Source organism: Camelina sativa, chromosome 5 (assembly GCF_030686135.1).
Source record: "Camelina sativa cultivar CO46 ecotype springtype chromosome 5, ASM3068613v1".
In the NCBI taxonomy this organism is placed as follows: domain Eukaryota; kingdom Viridiplantae; phylum Streptophyta; class Magnoliopsida; order Brassicales; family Brassicaceae; genus Camelina; species Camelina sativa.
Window position 1 is genome coordinate 15,538,880 of NC_141884.1, and position 22,600 is coordinate 15,561,479.

At 42.2% G+C, this 22,600-nt stretch overlaps 1 protein-coding gene and 1 pseudogene across 1 annotated transcript; one reads left to right on the forward strand and one right to left on the reverse strand.

Moving 5' to 3' along the window:
* The first annotated feature begins 6,017 nt into the window (after nt 1-6,017).
* On the forward strand, nt 6,018-6,554 carry LOC147943801 (uncharacterized). The gene has a single exon (XM_087512372.1). The coding sequence runs from the start codon at nt 6,018-6,020 to the stop codon at nt 6,552-6,554; it is 537 nt and encodes a 178-aa protein (XP_087368498.1).
* A 2,374-nt stretch (nt 6,555-8,928) lies between these two features.
* On the reverse strand, nt 8,929-9,029 carry LOC147943802 (small nucleolar RNA R71; annotated as a pseudogene).
* Between the last annotated feature and the right edge of the window lie 13,571 nt (nt 9,030-22,600).

A 22,600-nucleotide genomic window follows, 5' to 3' on the forward strand; every position in this document is an offset into this window, starting at 1 on the left:
ACTGGTCAAGGGACTGAGTTACAAGCTGGTCAGGAGACTGAACTTCAGGGTGAATCCGATAGTGGTCCGCAAGGTAATTCCTTTCTTTCTGATCCGGTTGAACTTGCTGTGGGTGTAGTTAATAGTGCTATGGCTGCTTTTACGATTGGAGAAAAGAGTGGTCATAAAAGGAGGACTGTTAGTCCTTCCGTTAGAAATGGTGCTAGTGGCTCTAAGATAGCTACTTTGGCTTTGGCTTCCCCGGGAAACGTTTACTTGCTAAGGCTTTGTCTAAACCTGCAGGTGATGGGAACGAACAAAAGATGATGGGGAAACAGGGTAAGACTACAATGGGCGGTAAACCTTCGGATGGTGGTCGTCTAGGCAAGAAAGGGATGGGGGCTCTCCCGAAACTGCCGGCTAGAACGTGAAGATTCTGAGTTGGAACTGTCAGGGCATATGGGCTGATCTGACAGAAGAATAGTTGGGAGATTTGTGGAAGCATCAGCCAGACATTTTTTTTTATCAGAAACAAAAAAAGTTATTCTTATTTACAAAAATTTCAGAAGAAGTTTGGTTATAATAATTTGTATACTGTTGATCCCCACGGTTCTAGTGGTGGGATAGCTTTATTTTTCATGGATGAAATAAAACATTCTGTTTTATATGATAGTGATCGAATCATTGATGTACAAGCGTTCTTTGGTCAACATTTGTTTTTTTTTTGTGTTTTGTCTATGGGGATCCTGTCCCGCAAAATCAAGAAAGGTATGGGAGAAGTTAATGGATATTGGTTCTTTTCGCATTGATCCTTGGTTTATGATTGGTGATTTTAATGAACTTGTTGGGAATCATAAAGGGTTGGTGCCTTGCGACCAGCTTCTTCCTTTGTGCCTTTATATTAAAGCTTCGACATTGTGGTATGCTCGAATTCCCTTGTTATGGGGAGCAGTTACCCTGGAGAGGTAATCGTTGTAATAATCAGGTGGTTTGGTGTCGATTAGATCGTGCCTTAGGTAATGAGGACTGTCATGGTTTCTTTTCTAACTCGAAGGTTGAATACTTGGAGATGGTTGGCTCTGATCACTGTCCAATTTTGGCAACTTGCCTGAAAACAGTTTCGCGACGGAATAGGCAGTTTCGTTTTGATAAAAGCTGGCTGGATAAGGATGGTTTATTAGGGGCGGTAGAGTCAGGGTGGACGCGCACAAATAATATTCGGATGCCGGCTTTTGTGGATAAGATCAAGAATTGCCGGAATTCGATTTGTTGGTGGCGAAGGAATAATATATCTTCTCGTCCCTCCCTTATTTCTTCCCTAAAGGTAGATTTGCAGGAGGCAAAGATGGATGACTCGATTTCTCAGGAAGAAATCCGGGGTATTGAGCGAAAACTAAAAGAGGCTTTTCGGGATGAGGAACTGTATTGGCAACAAAAGAGTAGGAAATTCTGGTTACGAGTGGGAGACAAAAATACAAAATACTTTCATGCTTCTACTAAGAAGCGGAGGGTGAGGAATAAGATTGTTGGCTTATTTGGCTCAGACAATGTCTGGGATGAATCGTCCTTGGGAATGGAGAATATTGCCTCTAAATACTTTAAGGAGCTTTTTAAAAGATGAGAAGTAAGTTGTATACCAGAGATGATTCGAGAGATTTCCCCACTCATTACGGATAATATGAACAGAAGTCTAACTAGAGATATTATGGAGTCAGAAGTTCGTAAAGCCTTATTTGCTATGCTTCCTGAGAAATCTCCAGGTCTTGACGGTATGACGGTTTTGTTTTTTCAACGGTTTTGGTCTTTATTAAAAGGAGATCTTGTGGCGTTGGTTAAAGTTTTGTTTCGAACGGGTCATTTTGATCCTTGTCTAAACGAGACGAATATTTGTCTCATTCCTAAAGTTGACCGACCGCAGCGTATGATGGAATTTCGGCCGATCAGTCTTTGTAACGTGAGTTATAAGATTATTTCCAAAGTTTTGTGTTTTCGGCTTAAGCGGGTTTTGCCGTCTCTGGTTTTAGAAACTCAATCGGATTTTGTTTCTGGTCGTTTGATTACCGATAATATTCCAGTTGCACAGGAAATATTCCATGGGTTAAATACTAACCGACGCTGCAAGTCGGAGATTCTGGCATTCAAAACGGATATGAGTAAAGCGTATGATCATGTTGAATGGGATTTCTTGGAAGCTGTTATGATTAAATTAGGATTTGATAGGATGTGGATTTCATGGATTATGTGGTGTGTTTCCTCGGTTTCGTATCAAGTTCTTCTGAATGGTCAGCCTCGGGGTTCTATTTTACCGAAGAGGGGTTTACGTCAGGGCGACCCTCTTTACCCGTATGTTTGTTCAATTACTCTTTTACCCGCCGCTTCTCACGTTCCGTGAATAGCCGAGGCATTGAGGAATAGCCAGAAAGGTATTTATTGGGCCCTGCAGTGGTAGAACCTCGTGAACCGGGCGTACTACTTCCCAACCTTGCAAACAACTCGGAAATCAAGAGCATCGCCTTCGTCTCTCTCTCCGTAGTGATGACGGTTTAGCCGCCAGGTGATAAGGATGTCAAATAGAAGGCAAGCAGGCCATAGGAAAAGACGAGTGGGCTCGCAAACTTCAACTAGCTAATCAGACGCGAGCCCCTCCTCGGGCGGATTCCTTCTTGACCATTTTCAAGAACCAAAAGACTGAACTGAGGGAAGCGGTAAATCGACTTGTCTTCCATCCAGCTGTGAATCCGACAAAAATTCCTAGGGTGTGACGAGCGGAGAGCACCAGAAAGAAGGGGTAGTCTAACTGAACTCCATTCATATAATCCATTTAGCCATTTGAGGCACCTCTATTGGATGGCTTTCGCCCATTGTCCAAGATGCCCACTGCTGCCCGCCAATGAATGAAGAAATGGTTTCTCCTTTCCCGCCAAACGAATGAAGAAAGGGTTTCCCAAGTCACCGCCCGTCACACCCTGGGAATTATTTTCGCCTGAAGCATCGGACCAATGATCACCCATGACTTCTGTGTACCACTAGTGCCGCGAGAGTTATCAGTATTTATCAAATATGTTCCTATAAAGATGAGCTAGATAGCACGGCTTTGAAAGAAAGTTATCTGAGCATTAAAGTTTCTAGAAAGATTCGAAGAATCAAACTTCGTCGAGGTAATGAATTGAGTTGATTGGCTTTTCAGCCACACTCCGACACTTCCATTGAAATCCAAGAAAGTAAGCCAGAATCCATCTTCTAATTAGGGGGCTGTCATTTTCTGGGCTATTTGGATGGACTCAAATCCTTTCATGCAGGACGGCTCTCGGTTCTTGAGCATGTTGGGAGATTAGTCGTCAATTGGAGGCCAATGAACTTCCGAAAGCTTCTTCTGATTGAGCCACACCGAGATCGACAGTCAAAGGAAGAAGGAGATATTTCCAGGGTTTTTCATGAGACGGGAAATGAAAACTATTAGCCCCGGACAAAGTGCACCAATTTCTGATGGGAAACGATGAGACAGTTTTCGGCGGCTTGAAATCAGCTCTCCTCGACTCCAATTCCATTTCCGGGGGACTGAGACCTCTGTGCTGTGATTATCCCTAAACCCAATGAATGTGAGTTACAGAACAAGCAGTAGCTGTTACTACCTACATCCGGTGTGCTGCATTAAGCAGGTCTGCCATATTTGGCAATCCGGCATCCTATAGAAGTTTAGAAAGAAGATTTTTGGTGTAGAAAGTCTCAAATTCAGGATCTTCCGTTACAAAATTGGTACTATCGGGTCGGGTGAATTCAATAATAGTTTTTTCCATTGCAGAAAAGAGATCCCTTCCCTCTGCTGATCTATATTCAAAAAGATTGTGTACTAATAGAAGTATACTAACTGGAATCAAAGAATTAGTAGATCGCCCCTTGCTTGTTTTTGGTCGAAAGATGAAATTCTTACTGACAGTTTGTTGTTTTCGCCAATTTTTGCAGCTGTCTCGGCACATGTCAATCCTTATGTCCCCAACGGTTTATACTTTGCACAGAGGTTTTGATAGCGAATATTAAAAAGGCGGGACGAGAGAAGAAACTTACAGGTATCACGATTGCTCGGGACTGTCCCACAATTTTGCATTTATTGTTCGCCGATTATAGTCTGTTCTTTTGTAAAGCAGAGGAGACTGAATGTAAACGTGATGGATATTATAGGTAATTATGGGAAAGCGTCGGGCCCAGAGGTAAATTTGGAGAAATTCTCTATCATGTTTGGTAAGAAAGTTCCGTCTGATGTAAGAATCGGTTAAAAACAGTCATTGGTATTTCTAAAGAAGGCGGTATGGGTTCTTATTTGGGTATCCCTGAAAGTCTTCAAGGTTCGAGACCTAAAGTTTTTAGTTATGTTAATGATCGCCTGGACGAGCGAGTTAATGCTGGTCGGCGAAGTATTTATCGAAAGGGGGTAAGGAAATTATGATTAAATCAGTTGCGTTAGCCCTCCCGACCCATGTTATGTCATGCTATAAATTGCAACAAGCGTTAACGTCCAAACTTACAAGTGCCATATCAAACTTCTAGTGGAAGTCTAATGATAAGGCACGGGGCATGCATTGGGCAGCTTGGGATAAGATGTGTAAGGAGAAATGCGATGGGGGTTTGGGTTTTCGTTATCTGGAACAATTTAATGATGCGATGCTGGCTAAGCAGTATTGGCGGTTAATCCATTATCCGAACTCTTTAATGGCTCGGGTGATGTGCGGTCGATATTTTAGGAATGAACATCCTCTATTGGCAATTAAACCATATTCTCCTTGTATTGCGTGGAGGAGTATCTTTTCAACTAAATGACTTGTGGAACAAGGGGCAAGGTGGGATGTAGGTTCTGGATGTAATATCTCGGTATGGGGATCCTTGGAAACCAGATCACCAGCCAAGACCAGGTAATGGTAGGGGGAGAGTTCTACATCCTAATCTGATGGTCAACCATTTAATTAACCCGCTTACGGTGGATTGGTATATGCCTATTCTTGAGGAGTTTATGGATCCGGCGGACATTCCGCTTATCCGGAGTATGGCGGTTAGTAAATCTTTTAAACCGGATAGTTTGATTTGGCATTATACTAAATCCGGGAAGTATTCGGTCAGATCGGGTTATCGGCTAGCACAAGAATTACTTAAGGAAGTTGAATACGAGCCATCGTGCATGGCCCTGTGGGCACAAGCTTGGAAACTTGAAGTCCCTCCAAATGTTCGACATTTTTTCTGATAGGTGGCGTCTGGTACTCTTCTTGTGATGGACCGGATCGCCCATCAGAGTGTCGGATGCGATGTTACATGTCAACGGTGTGGCTCTGCGGCAGAGTCTATTTATCATGCTCTTTTTGAGTGTGTCCGCTCGCGTAAGGTATAAGAGTTGTCTCCGGTTCAACTACTCCTGGATGGCTTCCCTTATGGATCAGTGTATTCGAACTTAGACTTCTCTATTGACAGGCATCATCCCATTCCCTGTATTCAGATATCTGTTATAGGCTTCCATGGATTTTGTGGTCAATTTGGAAGGACATGAATAAGAAGGTTTTTCAGGGAATCGAGGTAGAGACAATTGATATTATAAATCGGAAAAAAGATGGCTAGCTACATGAAATATAAGAGAAAAAATGGTCACACATACAAAGTATATTATTGTATACTCAACTACGCGAAGTATATGTATTACATGGTAACATGCATGAACTATATGACGTTATGTGGTTAACACCATAGACATACAATCCGGTATACCGGTCAACTGACTCCGGCGAAGACCGACGTTGACTCCGGTGTTGACACCGGAGTCAACGTTGGTCTTTGCCGGAGTCAACGTCGGTCTTCGCCGGAGTCAATCGACCAGTGAACCGGATTGTATGTCTATGGTGTTGATCACATGACGTCATATAGTTCATGCATGTGGTCATGTAATACATATACTTCGTGTAGTTGAAGATACAATATTGTACTTCGTATGTGTGACCATGTCTTATCTTCTACTTCATGTAGCTAGCCATCTTTTTTCCTTATAAATCAGGTGGCTAATGATAAACTTCTATGGGAGGAGGCCAAGTCCTTCTCTGCGAATTACTTGGATTCTCAGCCACCCTAGAGGTACGGGATATTTATTCCGATGCCAGGTTGATGGTTCCTGGAAAGGTTCAGATCCATTGGTGAGTTTGGGATGGTGGTATGGTAATAGTGAAGATAGGACACTACTTTTGGGAGCAGGAAGCCTTAGACGCAGCCCTTCACCTCTTCATTCGGAGTTACAAGCCTTAATTTGGGCAATGCAGTCTCTTCTGGCGGTGGGTGTGGACTGTCAGAATTTTGAGACGGATTTCTCAGAGCTAGTTGCGATGGTGCAGGCCCCAGACGATTGGCCCGCCTTCTCGAATTTACTGGAAGATTTTCATTCTCTCAGACTATCCTTTCCCTCCTTCATTCTGACCCAGATTCCGAGGACGTCAAACATGAGGGCAGATTGTCTTGCTTGTTCTTCGAGATCTTTAGTTTCTGAACTTACTTTTGTTAACTCTTTTCCTCCAGTTTGGGCAACCAATCTTGGAGTCACCTTTTAATTTACTGTTTGGTTGGAAAAAAAAAGAAGAAGTGAACAAATTTTCATAGTAAGTGGTAACAATTTTTTTTGACTAATATTTTTTTTCCCAACAATTAACTCATACGAGTTAAAACTTGATATAGGAACCCATATGAGGGAACCCACGTGGATAGATGGAAATAGGAAAATGGTTGATGATAACTCTCTAATTTACATGTTTTTAGCATCCTTTTTTTTATCCATATTTTGCATTGTTTATACCCTTACCTTAGCATTTTTAGGTCATTAACTGTAGGAATTCGCATTTAGGCCATTTAGGGTGTTGCGTTCTTGCATTTGCATACTTTGGATGAAAACAGGTTCTTAAGAGCCTAAAATAGGGAAAAACAAGGACAAATCCGAACATGTACCCAAAGGAGCCATCGAGCTGGAATAACAGTCCGAACCCCAACACGATCGAAGAGGATTCGAGACCAGGAAGAACAACACAAAGATCTACCCGAGGAGTAACCTGACCTCATCCTTGTGCACCCCATCGAGTAGACCCTCACGTAGGACTGGGAAGCTAGGTCAAAGGGGTTTCCATATATAAACCCCCCCTCTTCTTCCTCAAAACGAGCACGCCGCATACCCTCAAACCAGAGAACGAGAGCTTCTGAGAGAGATCTAGAGCGACTCAAACTTCTTTTTACTTTTTTTAGGATTTATTTTACATCTTTTTGTTATTCTTTTAGATTTCTACTCTATACTCTTCTCTTCTACTTTATATTTTAATACAATGCAATTTTCGTTTATCTTTGTTTCTATGTTTTCTGCAATGATTTCCGAGTAGTGTAGTAAAGTTTCTAGGGATGGAATAGATTATTTTGTGTTCTTGATCGGTTAGGATGTCTTAGTTTGATTATTTATGTTTTAAAAATTCCCTTCTAGATTGGTGTTCTTAATGCTGTCAACAAACCGAGAGGGTGAGATTAGATCTAGGGTGTTTTACCACCGAGATGTGTAGATGAAATGCCTGAATCAATCAAGCAATGCTAGAGATTTACTCACTTAGCCTAAGAGATTAGATGAGTAAGGGGTTTATTGACAATAATGAATCGATTCATATTGCCTGCTTGGTCATGTTTCTCCAACGAGAGTTGGGTAGGGGAGTGATCAAGGTTGTTTGTTTCTATCACGAGAGTGTTTTAACAAGATTTTAGAGATTCATTGTCTAGGGAATATTTGCTTTAGGCATGTAAGACATCTCTATTAGTCAAGAACACTTAGGAGTCGATTACCCCATCCTTAGAAGCTTTCATATTTTAATTGCTTACATTTTTATTCATCCCTCGATCCCTTACCAGAACAGGTACACGATCACCTGCTTCGAGTAACCCTTCGAGCTGTTCATACTTTCCTTGTTAACTCGATCACCCCACCCGATCCTGTACTCGAATGCTTGCATCGAGTGCTGTGGTCGAGTGGTTCCTTGTTTATATTCTTTTATTTTATTATTTTAGGACTGTTAGACAAAACCCCCCACTTTTGCTTGGCTTGACTTGCTTGTTTCTAATTGCATCCTATCTGCTAGCATAACAACCATTTCGATTGATAATCCTTTGTACTACAACTGCATAGGGAATTGATACCCTGGGTGAAAATTTAGTGATCAATTTGGCGCCGTTGCCATTTGGTTGAATTTAATTTGCTACGTTTAGGATTTCAGCACTTGCTAGATCAAGTTCTCTTATCTTTATTGGTTCGGCATCTGACTTGTTTGCTTTCGTATTTGTTTGTTTTGAATCTCAGGTACAACCCGAGCACCCACCCAACCCGTCACTCGATCACCTAGATAGGGTTGACCTTCGTGTACTCACTCGGTCACCTACTTGTGCATGCAAACACGATCCAAGGGTAGCCAAAACTTGAATCCTTTCATCGACAACATCGACAGACCAAGGTTACTCCAACAACAACAAGTTCAACAACCGCAACCAGAAACAATTGAGGAAACAATGAACGGTCCACCAGCTCCTCAAGCAAGGACCAAGATAGGAGCAGGGGATGCTCCATCTACTCATACTCAATGGAATGGCATTGTGCCACCTGCTGTCCAAAACAACAATTTTGAGATCAAGAGTAGTCTCATCCAGATGATACAAAGCAACAAGTTTCATGGATTGCCAATGGAGGACCCATTGGATAATCTGGATGAATTTGATAGGCTCTGTAGCCTCACCAAGATAAATGGAGTTAGTGAGGATGGATTCAAACTCCGGCTGTTCCCATTCTCTTTGGGAGAAAAAGCACACATCTTGGAGAAATCACTCCCCAAGGAGTCCATCAGCACTTGGGAAGCGTGCAAGAAGGCGTTTCTAGCCAAATTCTTCTCCAACTCCAGAACCGCAAGGATACGAAAAGAGATTTCCAGCTTTGTTCAGAAGAACAATGAGATGTTCAGTGAGGCTTGGGAACGTTTCAAGGGATACACTACCAGATGCCCTCATTGCTAAGTACACTACAGAGGAGTGGTCCCCAAGATACGGATGTTGCTGGACACCGCAAGCAATGGTAACTTCCTCAACAAGGATGTTGATGAAGGTTGGGACTTAGTGGAGAACTTGGCTCAATCTGATGGGCATTATAATGAGGATTATGATCGCACTGTGCGATCTACTGGAGAGGAAGATGCCAAGTACAAGAGGGACATGAAAGCCCTCAATGAAAAGCTCGATAAGCTCCTCAACTAGCAGCAGCATGTTCATGCGATCTTAGAGGAAGAGCAGTTTTTACAACAAGATGGGGAGAATATTCAGCTAGAGGATGTGAACTACATCAACAACCAAGGAGGTTACAACAAAGGGTACAACAACTACAAGCCGAATCCGAATCTGTTATACCGTAACCCGAATGTTGCCAACCCTAAAGACCAAATCTACCCATCAGCAGTTCAAGGGAACTAGGTCCAGCAGAAGCCTTTTGTCCAATACAATCAAGGCTATGCTCCTAAACATCAATACTCTGGAAATTACCACCAACCCATTGCACCACCTGGATTACAACAACAACAAGGCCCGCAGAACCAATCGCAAGAAGCTGACCTACGCGGCCTAATTCAGCAGATGATTCAAAATCAGGCATCAGCAGCTATGGACTCCGCAAAACGGTTTGCGGAGATGAGCAACAAGATCGATTCTGGATACAATGACTTGACTGCCAAGTATGATTCGCTCAATACTAAGCTGAGGTACCTAGAGGGCCACCACAACAACCAACCAGCTCCAAAGATCAACCAGCTTCCAGGTAAAGCTGTTCAGAACCCAAAGGATTATGCCACTGCCTAAGCCATCTTCCTTGGTGATGATTATGAGGATTACCTCACTGAGGACAGTGATGTTCAAGATGGAGAGGATATGGACCACTATGGGATAAATGAGGCCAAGTACTATATATCTGAGTATGAACCCGAGCCTTTACCCGAGGAGTCTGATCGAGTTGATGATCGAGCACTGGTCCGAGAATCACAAACCGAAGAACCACCCGAAGTAGAACCCGATGACTCACCCGATGATGGTGATCGGATGATACATCGAGTAGATGTTCAGATGAGAGATCAACCTCGACTTCCTGTAGCAGCAGAAGGGGAACTAGAGGAAAGGTTCAATGCTGCTCTTGACATCCAACTGGAGGTGCTTGCAGAGCGTATGGCCAAGCGTAAAGCTCCTCCTCCAAAGCTTTTGCCACCACATGAACTTCAAGAGGAAATCACCAAGGAGGAAGCTCAGCTGGAGATTGAGGTTAAGGAAGTTGTTAAGGAGATTGGGTATGAGATTCTCAGGAGTGGAGTGTGCTTAGATCCTGAGCTGCGAATCGAGGAGAAGTTAAAGGATCCTGGCTCTTTTACTTTGCCATGCTTGATAGGACTTCGGATTTTCAAAAAATGCTTGTGCGATCTGGGAGCTTCAATCAGCATCATGCCACTATCAGTTGCCAACAAGATGGGTTTCAGCAGTTTTAAACCGAGTAGTCTGTATTTGGTTCTAGCTGATAGAACAATCAGACATCCGATTGGGATCCTGGAAAATTTGCCTCTCAGGATTGGAAGGGTGGAAGTCCCTACTGATTTTATGATCCTTGATATGGATAAGGAACCAGACGATCCACTGATCCTAGGGAGACCATTCTTGGCAACAGTAGGTGCAGTGATTGAGGTGAAACAAGGCTAGATCAGAATTGAGCATGAGGAGCATTTCAAGATGGAGTTTGATGTCAAGAAAGGAATTAAAAGGCCAACCATTGATGATCAAGTTTTTTCCACTAAGACAAAGCAGAGAAAAGTCAAGCATCTTGAAGACGTCAACACTACATTTGCTGTGGAACCTGGACAAGACTTGGAGAATCCATTGAATCAGCCTGCTACAGTGGAGAGGATTCTAGAACCGCTCCCTCCTAGATCCCATGCTTAAAGAGCATGAAGAGTCAAGCTTAGTGACTTAAAACAAGCTCACTTGAGAGGAAGTCCCAAAGGTATCTTTTGTTTTATTTTAATTCTGATTTATTTGTTTTATCTTATTTTCTATTTTTGCATATTAACATAAAAAAATATATAAAAAAAAGAAAAGTGAAAAAGGAAATTTTGGGGAACCCGAGGCTCTACCCGAATACGTACCCGACGCACCTGATCGTGTTCCTACTCGGGTGGCGTGTGGAGTCCGAATTCGACAAACCCAAGTCAACCTCGGTGAAGCCCAAGCTGCTAACCCTATTCTATTTAAAGGGATTAGAACCCTTCTGCCTCAGCAGCACAAACCGATAAGTCTCTCAAACCTAAAAGCTTTTTGTTTTCCTACTTTCTATTTTCTCTCAAGGGAATCAAGACTCTTTGATTTGTATTTTTTGGGAACTAACCCTCTTGATCTCGGCTTTGTCTCTGTTTTTACTTTCAAGAATTCGACAATGGCACCCAAGACGAAAACATACCAAAAGAAGGGAAGCAGATCAACCTCCGCCGCTGCAAGAACCGGAGGTGATGCCGTCAAACCTCGCGAATCACAAGGAAGAGGAGACGTTCCGCATTCCCAACCGCTGGTTAGATGTTTTGCTTCTCCAACCCGATGCTCAACCCGATCCGTCGCCTGATCCGGTGCTCGAGCAACCGATCAAGCAGACCCCCGAGTTCGCTCACCAAGTCCGATGGCGAGTGCTGTTCGCCGATCTCCTCGACGTAGGGACCTGTCTATGTCCGAGAGAACTGTTACCAACCCTATGGAGGTCGATTCTGATACTGGTGGAGGAGAGCCAGAGGAGATCCAAACGTCGCGGCTAAGGAGCAGAGCTGCGGTTGCAAGAGGGAAGAGACCAACCTCTGAAAAGGCTGAGAAGGTAGCTTAGAGATCTGCTGAGGAAGAGGATCGAGACACTGAGGAGGAGAACCATGAGCGAGAGAAGGAGCAGAGAGAATGCACAAGCCAAGCCTCGCGGAGGCTGAAGCAGAAAGAAGTGGAGACTCCAGAAAAGCTCTTCAAGGTTTTCGCAAGATGAGTTTCATTGGTACCCGCTACCCTCACCAAGAAACGATGAAGCAGTTGGGCTTCGCTAGAGATGTCGAGTTCCTGTTCGACATGTGCCACCTGGGCCATATGATGCGAGCCTAACTTGAAGCTTACGAGGAGGAGACGGTCCACTTTCTCTCAACACTGCGGTTGCACTACTTTGAGGACCACCCGACCCTACTACCAGATGGGGGGATCGGGTTCATCACATTCTCCATGCAAAACAAGGAGTACCGGCTTACTTTCAAGGAGATGGAGAAGCTGTATGGTTTCAAGGCTGGGAGTGGAGAAGGCATGGAGGTGAGCAACGAGGAGATGAAGTTCCTACGGCTGACAATAGGCGACAAGCTCCTTTACAAGTCTACAAGCTCCAAATCCGCTCAAATAAGGAGCCCTGTTTTGAGGTATTTTCACAAATACCTCGCATGAACTGTTTTTGCTAGAAAGGATACTGGGAATGTGAATGATCATGAGCTCCAGCTGCTAGACATTGCCTTGTGTGGAGTTTTAGACAATGCTAGGGATGGTACACCGCTAGTAGGAGATGTTGCAGATACTAGCATGGTCTTTGTGCTGTCGATCAGTTCCTTTACCTCAAGTCATGCATGGGCTATGAAAACAGAGAGAAGAGAAGGAGCTGGAGAGATCTCCATAGGAGGACTGGTTACACCAATTTTGGTGGCGTGCGATGTGCCTTTGAAAGGAGTGGTACATGACCTGAGATGGCTAGACATCGAGTACCTGACACTGGCAAGATACTTGGCTTATGAGAGGCTAAACGACATACTACTCTTCAAGTCTGTCCATCTGACTGCCGGAGCCGCCCAAATGATCCTGCCCAATGTAGTGTGCACCAAGGTCCGGCTGGGGGACAACATCGACGTTGCACCGCCTCTAGAGGAGCTGTACAACCCGGAGGAGGAATCCGAAGCTGAAGAGAGAGAGAGCCGACTGGTCAAGAACAAGGAGACAACTCGGAAGATTACGACTTTGAGGAGTATGTCTGCTCACAAAAGCAGCCTGTTGGGGTGAAGGAAACTCACAAGAGGATCGGATGGCTGAAGAGGATGAACAAGTTTCTGGTTAGGAAGGTGAAGAATCTTACCGGCTCAGTGAAGGTGATGGGAGGTCAGATAAAGGAGCTGCAAGACAAGGCAAGCTCTGCCTCAGCTTCCACCTCGGAATATGCACCCACATGGATGGGGAGAAGTGGACCACTAGGAGGAATTCGAGGACTGACACCTCCAGAGCCTCAAAGAGCATCGTCCTACGAGCCCCAACCGGAGGGGGATATCACAAGACCCGACAGATCGCGGAGAAGCCACTAAGAAGCCTATCCGATGCCTAACCCGATGGGGTACACGATGCCTTACCCAATGCACCCTTCGAGCACCTATTCGGGTGAGCAATCAGGGCCTTTCCCTCCGACGTATCAAATGCCATATCCGACGCCGTATTCGATGAACCCTGCAAGTGGCTATACGGGTGATCACTCCGGACCTCTCCCGCCATACCCGTCATACTACCCAATGCCCTACCTGATGAGTTATGCGATCCCCTACCCGATCAACCCCTCGGATGCTGGTCCGAGCAAGTCGTCTGTGCATATCACCGAGCTCTCTGATGAGCGAATCCTGGCACCTGCTGAAGCCGGAGACGACACTGTCTACACTTTGGCGAGTATGGAGGCTGCTACAACCTCCTTCTTCACTTAAGCATGAGGTACCACATTCATCCAATATTTGTAAATAACATTGCATTTAGTTTTATTTCATTTTGTGTGATTCTTGGATTCTTTTTCAGACTTTTATTTACACAGAGACTGTAATTTATGTTTGGGGGAGAGTCCTAGAATGTATTTAACATTGTGTTTTATTTTCTCATTTTCTTATTTCAAATTTTTGCATGCTAGTTTTATTCATTTGATTCTGCATCTATGTGCATTGAAAAAACCAAAAAAATTTGAAAAATTCACAAAATAAAAAAAAGAGTGTTCATGTAGTTTCATTTACATATTAGGATTGAGTCTAGTTTGCTCCATATAGGATTGTTGCATATGCATCTTAGGGGACAATGATTAAAACCACCTTGTTTAAAATCAAACCTTAGGATTGAAGCTATAGCCCTTAATCACAGTTCATTGTTGCTAGATCAATCTTTGAGAAAAAATGAAAAATATTTGCTTAGAACCTTGTGTCTTTTGAATGCTTCCTCCACTTGCTTGAACATTGAATCATCTCTATATTATTTGGATTTAATTTGAACTTAAATTGTCTTGCTTATGGAATTTGAATACTTGTTCATGATAACTCTAAACTCGGGTTAGCACTCCATTTTTACCAATCTTTTCGTTTAACCCTATTTGTTTTTCCCTACCCTTGAACCCAAACCTTTCTTTCAAACCTTGTTGTGAATTGTTGAGTGAGGTCTTTTCATTGTGCTATAGGTTGTGAAACCTTGAGAGTATTGAGAACGACAAAGAACTGGCTCTTGATTTAGCTAAGTTAGAATCATTTGGACTAGCTAATAGAATCGGTTTTGAAAGATAGGTGGTTAGCATGTTTATTTAGGGTTGGGTTGAGAAATTAAAAAAAAAAAGGAGAAAAGAAGTCCCTAAAGTTTAGTTCAATTAGCTCTAAGTAAAAAAAACAGAAAAAGATTTTGCTATAGTCTCCTAGAAAGAAAGAAAAAAATATATATACATATTAGGAGTTTAGCAAAGAAAGAAAAAGGAAAAAAAAAAAGAGCTAGATGTTTAAAAGTTTAGATCTTAGGGATTAGAAAAAAACAAAAGAGTTAAAATCAAGGTTGTGGGGTAGTTTTGTTCTAGGGGGTTTGATTAAAAAAGAGATGAATGAGAAAAGGGTAGATTATCAAGATTTAAGCTTTGTATGCCCAAATTGTTCTCAATCTTAGATAGTTTTCACAACTGTCTAGCATTCCTTCTTTTGAGAGAAAACCACCCAAAGAATTTGTTTAAAACCACTTTACCAAAAAGCCTTACCCTTGAAACCGACTGAGCTTGATTCACCTTCCATTTGTTAGAATTCGCCAAACACTTTAATGAATGTGAAAGAGATGTTCTTTGGAATTGCAAGTCTATACTTTTAGTTGGAGGTTGAACTAGATCGATGCATGGTAATAAGCATAGAAAAATATTTGTAAGTATGTTGATTGATCTTAGCACCATTAAACTATCTTTAAGGACTATAGCTTGAATCCTTCGCTTAGCATAAAAAGGTTATAAGTCCCTGTTTTTAAACCGCACCCTCCTACTTCCTTGCTAGAGGACTAGTAAGATTTAAGTTTGGGGGTCTGATAACTCTCTAATTTACATATTTTTAACATCCTTTTTTGTCCATATTTTGCATTGTTTATACCCTTACCTTAGCATTTTTAGGTCATTAACTGTAGGTATTCGCATTTAGGCCATTTAGGATGTTGCATTCTTGCATTTGCATACTTTGGATGAAAACAGGTGCTTAAGAGCCTAAAATGGGGGAAAACAAGGACGAATCCGAACATGTACTCGAAGGAGACATCGAGCTGAAAGAACAGTCCGAACCCCAACACGATCAAGGAGGATCTGAGAGCAAGAAGAACAACCCGAAGATCTACCCGAGGAGTAACCCGATCTCATCCTTGTGCACCCCATCGAGTAGACCCTCGGGCAGGACTGGGAAGCTAGGTAAAAGGAGTTTCCATATATAAACCCCCCTCTTCTTCCTCGAAAACGAGCACGCCACAGACCCTCAAACCAGAGAGCGAGAGCTTCTGTGAGAGATCTAGAGCGACTCAAACTTCTTTTCACTTTTGTTAGGATTTATTTTACATCTTTTTGATATTCTTTTAGATTTCTACTCTATACTCTTCTCTTCTCCTTTATATTTTAATACAATGCAATTTTCGTTTATCCTTGTTTCTATGTTTTCTGCAATGATTTCTGAGTAGTGTAGTAAAGTTTCTAGGGATGGGATAGTTGATTTTGTGTTCTTGATCGGTTAGGGTGTCTTATTTTGATTGTTTATGTTTTATAAATTCCCTTTTAGAGTGGTGTTCTTAATGTTGTCAACAAACCGAGAGGGTGAGATTAGATCTAGGGTGTTTTACCACCGAGAGGTGTAGATGAAATGCTTGAATCGACCAATGCTAGAGACTTACTCACTTAGCCTAAGAGATTAGATGAGTAAGGGGTTTATTGACAATAATGAATAGGTTCATATTGCCTGCTTGGTCATGTTTCTCCAACAAGAGTTGGGTAGGGGAGTGATCAAGGTTGATTGTTTCTATTACGAGAGTGTTTTAACAAGATTTTAGAGATTCACTGTCTAGGAAATATTTGCTTGAGGCATGTAAGACATCTGTATTGGTCAGGAACACTTAGGAGTCGATTACCCCATCCTTAGAACCTTTCGTATTTTAATTGCTTGCATTTTTATTCATCACTCGATCCCTTACCCGAACAGGTACACGATCACCTGCTTCAAGTAACCCTTCGAGCTGTTCATAATTTCCTTGCTAACTCGATCAACCCACCCGATCCTGTACTCGAATGCTTGCATCGAGTGCTTCGGTCGAGTGGTTCCTTGTTTATATTCTTTTCTTTTATTATTTTAGGACTGTTAGACAAAACCCCCGCTTTTGCTTGGCTTGACTTGCTTGTTTCTGATTGCATCCTATCTGCTAGTATAACAACCATTTGGATTGATAACCCTTTGTACTACAACTACATAGAGAATTGATACCCTGGGTGAAAATCCTGTTATCAGTTGATAACACTGTTCTGCCTATTCAGTGGATGATAGATGGAACGCAGCGAAGAGATGGTCAATAGACAAATGGTTGATAACACCTCTCTGTCTATTCGGTAGCAGTGGAACATGAAGAGATAGATGGTGGAGTGAAGGACGCCACAAAGATCTGTGAAAGGATCTATGATAAGTCAAATCTCAGTCTTCAAGGAATCACACACAAGAAGAAGGAGAAAAGGGTGGTTGCTTCTATCTCAGAAGTAAACCTAAGAAAACTCTCATTTTATTTCATAGAAAAATTGAAAGGTTACAATGCTGAGAAGGGACCTTATATAACGATCCAACATCGGGGGACCTTCTAGGGTCAAAATTTATTACAAATAAAAGGACTAAACTTGCAAAACAACAGACTCGATTTTAGGACATAAATAAAGAAAAGACTCATAAAGACCCAACGGTCAATTCCTGCAAAACAAGAAAAGAACCATTTATTATTTGAATTCAAAAACTTACCTTGAAAATAGCTCTCATGCACGCTCCAATCCTTCAGTGATAGCTTCGGAAATGATGAAAAGAACGGATTCTTTAATTCCTTGTAAAACCGGCAAAAATGATGCTTTTGGAGTCTTTTCTTTAGAATCTTCTAGCTCAATGAGAGTAATAAGACTTTCAATGGACTTGTTGAATTGTTCCCTTAAGGTTATTGCTTCCAGCCTTGGCATAGGTTTGTGTATCATTGTTGGCAGAACGGGTTCTTCAGGAAATGGTAGAACATGTTCTTCAGGAAATGGTAGAACGGGTTCTTCGGGAAATGGCAGAACGGGTTCTTCTTGAAGTTTACTATTGATGTCCTCATCATTCCCTCCCTCTTGAGAAAGTTCTGTCCGCAGAACTATTTCATCTGCATGGAAAGGAGATAAATCAGCAACATTAAAGGTAGGAGAAATGTTCAACTCACCTTGTTGCTCAATCTTGTAGGCATTGTCATTGATTTTCTCTAAGACCCAAAATGGTCCATCTCCTCTTTTCTCATGTGTAACCAGACCCAATCTCCAGGTTCAAACGTCAGCTCCTTGCGGTGCTTATCCGCATGCTCTTTGTTCTTTGCGCTCTTCTTCTCAAGATTCTCTTTAACCTTTTGGTGGAGTTTCTTCACAAAATCAGCTTTGGTGACTTCTTCTTCATTAGAATAAACAGCTTGGGGCAGAGGTGTGATGTCTAATGGGTTTAGAGGATTAAAACCATAGACAACTTCAAATGGAGAGAATTTGGTACCAGAATGCTTAGCATGATTATAAGCTAATTCAATATAGGGTAAACAAGATAACCAGTTTAAGAGATTCTTACCCACCGCAGCTCTCAAAAGAGTGGAGAGAGTACGATTAACTATCTCAGTTTGTCCATCAGTTTGAGGATGACAAGTGGTGGAGAAGAGTAGCTTAGTTCCTAGCTTTTTCCACAAAGTCTTCCAAAAGTGGCTGAGAAATTTGGTGTCTCGATCTGAAACAATGGTCCTTGGGATTCCATGTAAACGCACAATTTCTTTGAAAAAGAGTTCAGCAGTTTGAGAAGCATCATTTGTCTTGTTACATGGAATGAAATGCACCATTTTGGAGAACTGGTCCACCACAACAAAGATAGAATCTCGGTTGTTGATCTTAGGTAGCCCTAAAACAAAATCCATAGAAATATCTACCCATGGTAGGTTAGGAATAGGCAAAGGCATATATAAACCATACGGATGTGACCTGGATTTTGGTTTCAAGCAAGTGATGCACTTTGTGCAGAACCTTTCCACATCTCTTTTCAGATGTGGCCAAAAGAAATGTTCCATAAGAACACTTAGAGTTTTATCACGCCCAAAATGTCCCATAAGTCCTCCTCCATGTGCCTCTCCTATTAACAGCTCTCTCATGGATCCTTGAGGAATGCACAACCTTTTGTCCTTAAAGAGAATTCCATCATGTTGGTAGTATGACCCATAAGTGGCTTTGCTTGTTTCCTTAAAGGCTTCTTTGAAATATGGATCCTCCACATTTAGACCTTTGATATGATCAAATCCCATGACTTTAGCCTCCATTTTAGTGATCAAAGAATGTCTCCTTGATAAAGCATCAACTACAATGTTCTCTTTGCCCTTCTTGTACTTAGTCACATATGGAAATGTCTCCATAAATTCAAGCCACCTTGCATGTCTCTTCTTAAGTGTAGTTTGTCCTCTTAGGTGCTTGAGTGTCTCATGATCTGTATGATTAACAAACTCTTTGGATAACAAATATTGATCAAGGGAGAGTAGGACTTTGTTCAAGGGCGTCCGTACAAGCGTCTGTACAAGCATCCGTACGACCGTCCGTACGACCGTCCGTACGAGAGTGAGATTGATGGGCTACAAACCAACTATATTGGAGAAGAAATGAGGCCTTATGAGACTTGTGAAGATGAGCAGAAGGATCGAGAATGGGAGCTACAAAATATCTCAAGTGGTTGGTGGCTTAGAGTCACATGCGACCGTTAAGCAAGGTCAAACCTATGACCGGTCGCTATCACTATTCTCTTGTTCAAGAGAATCACTCTTCCTGTCCCTTTCCTCATTAATTCTTCTATAACGGCTCTATGACCGATTGTATGGCTATAAGACGACTTGTATCTCACATTTGTAAAATACTAATCTAAGACATATATTTTTCTCTCATTCTTCTATGTCTCTCATCCGATTCTCTCACTCTTGTTCTAGTTCTTATTCCGCAATTCTTACATGGTATCAGAGCTAGGTTGTTGATTCTTGACAATCTAACTCTTCTATTCCTCTTATTCTTCAATCCTTCTTCTTATTCTTCAGTTCTTCTCACTCGATTCTCATTGTTCTTGTTATAATTCTCCGGGTAAAGACTTTAACCAACGGTCAATAGTAATCAAGCATGGAAAACTCAAAACCACTTGTGTTACCGACCGTCCTCAAGGGAGGAAACTACCTTGTGTGGTAAAGAACCACCAAAACCGCACTGTGTGGTCGTGGACTATGGAGCCATATCGAAGGTGGTAAGGCTCTAAGAAAAACCACCAAGGAAGATGGAAACAAAACCATCAAAGAAGATGAAGAGGAGGCTAGACTCGAAGACGAAGCCAAATGGTTCCAAAAAGATCAGACCGTCCTCTCCATCCTCCAAATCTCTCTCGAAGCTCCAATACTCGAGGCATACTCATATTGTGAGACAACAACCGAGCTATGGGAGACTCTTAAGAATGTATTCGGCAACATCTCCAATCTAACTCGTGTCTTTGAAGTCAAGAAAGCAATAAATGACTTGAATCAAGAAGATATGGAGTTTAACAAGCACTTTGGCAAGTTTAGATCTCTGTAGGCCGAGTTCGAGATGCTTAGGCCAAACACGATGGACCCGGCTGTACTCAACGAACGGAGGTGATGTTCATATATTTTACCATGTTTTCCCTTAGTTTATTCACATCTTTTGCATCTTTTGCTATCCATTTAGGCCATTATTGTGTAGCTTTAGCACTAATCATGCATTAGAGTTTAGTTGCATTGCATTTGCATCTTTTCATGCATAATCAGGTGATTTTGGAGCTTAAGGAGCATGGAAGCAATGCTGAGGAGAAGTGAGCCAATCATGAAGGGAAAGCAAGAGAGTTAAGGCTGAAGAACCAAGGTCCAGAGTCCAACTCGACCGCACACTCAACCAGACACTCGACCGTGTTGAGAGATGGACTCGACCGAGTGGAACCAAGACGACAGAAGCCAGCTCGACCTGTCACTGGACCGAGCACGTGGTTGCAGCCACCAAAGAGTCCAACCTTTTTTAGAGAGTCAGAAACCTAGTTTTTACTTTTTAGGGAATTATTCCCTTTGCCTTTTTATTTTCTTAGATTTTGTACCCTTTTTAAGAAAACTCTTAGATTCTTCAATATTGTGGGTTCCATAACTTTCAATATATTAAGAATTTGGGTTTGATTCCTTTGCAACATTGTAGATCTTGTTCTTATCTTTCATTTGATGCAAGTTTCGAGATTTTCTGGGTTTATGACTTTGATGTTCATCATGTGTTCATGTGAGTAGTGCTTAGGATCTTGAGGATGGGTTAGGTTGGGCTGTGTTTGAGGTTTGTTTGCTTTGGTCAAGCTTGATTGTGGTAGAATCTCTTCTAGGCTAGATGTTACTAATGCTAATCCTGAACTGAGAGGTTAGGGTTTGATTTCAAGCATCTTAGCATCACACCAATGTTTAAGGAGCATAGATAAGGCTAGATCTAGAGCTTACCATTAGGCTTGCTAAGAGATTAGAGGTCTTGTTTGGTATGAGATGTATTGCTTAATGCCATCTTGTGTAGATTCTTTACTTTGTAAGAACAAGTCTAGAGATGCATAGGTTTGATTGATTCTTGCCATGAGAGTGGAAGAAACTTGTCTTAGATTTATATGTCTAGAGATTAGCTCAAAGCTTTGCTTGAGATTTGTTGGCCAAAGTGTGATAACCTCATTCATTAGTCTAGCCCATGAATCCCTCCTCAAGGCCTTCTTTGTTTATTGATTTTTAAGTCTTAATCCTGTTGCTTGCTTGTTGTTTGATTCGTTTTTGCATTGCTCTGTTTTTATTGTGTTGCTTTGTTTCCCGGATTTATCTAGCTCGACCCTGCACTCGATCTACACTCGATCGAGTGCTAGCTTGAGTTCATCCCTAGAACTCTTGTTTATGTTTTGTGTTTGTCTTATCTTACTTTCTGCATTTTATATTTCATCATAGGACTGTTAGTGCCAAACATCCTTTGCATTTGGCTTGACTTAGGCATAATAAGTACATCCTTAGTGATTACAGAACACTCAGATTGGATTGACACCTCTTATTCTACAACTGCATAAGGGGAATTGAAACACCCATCCATCCATTACATATCTCACCATTGCATACATTCATCAGCCACACCAAAAAGATCTTGTTTCAATTTGGCGCCGTTGCCTATTTGAGTGTGTTTTTGTGACATTTAGGATCCATATTAGTCTAAGATTAAGTTCGTTTATACACTTGTGAAGTTGTTGGACTTGAATCTTCTGTTGCTAGGTTGTCTTGAGTTTCAGGTACCCACTCGACCAACCACTCGACCACCACTCGACCGAGCAGTGATCGAGCACCTGATCGAGTCAGAAGCCGTGTACATTTGGACACCACTTCCCAGTCGACTCAACCACCCACACGAGCCTGGGCTCAATTGTGAACCTGTTCGAGTCTGTACTCGCGTTTGTTGATGCACACAAGGTCTAAAGGGAAAGACAATCTTCAAAGGCCTATTGACAACATCCATAGGAAGCATAAGGGTTTGAGAAATCAGAGAAGAAGAGTAGTTCAAGTTCAGTAAGAGGATCCAGTGATCATGGAGCAACAAGCTAACCATGAGCAGAGACCAAGGCACATTGGTGCTGGAGATGCACCCAACACCCACAACAAAAGGGCTGGTATTGTGCCTCCAACAGTGCCAAACAACAACTTTGAGATCAAAAGTGGATTGATCTCCATGATTCAAGCCAACAAGTTCCATGGGTTGCCATTGGAGGATCCACTAGATCATCTTGATGAGTTTGACAGAATCTGTGGTCTTACAAAGATCAATGGAGTGAGTGAAGATGGATTCAAGTTGAGGCTCTTCCCATTCTCACTTGGAGATAAGGCACACCTTTGGGAGAGGACTCTTCCTACTGGAGCAATAACCACATGGGATGCTTGCAAGAAGGCTTTCTTGGCAAAATTCTTCTCTAATGCAAGGACTGCT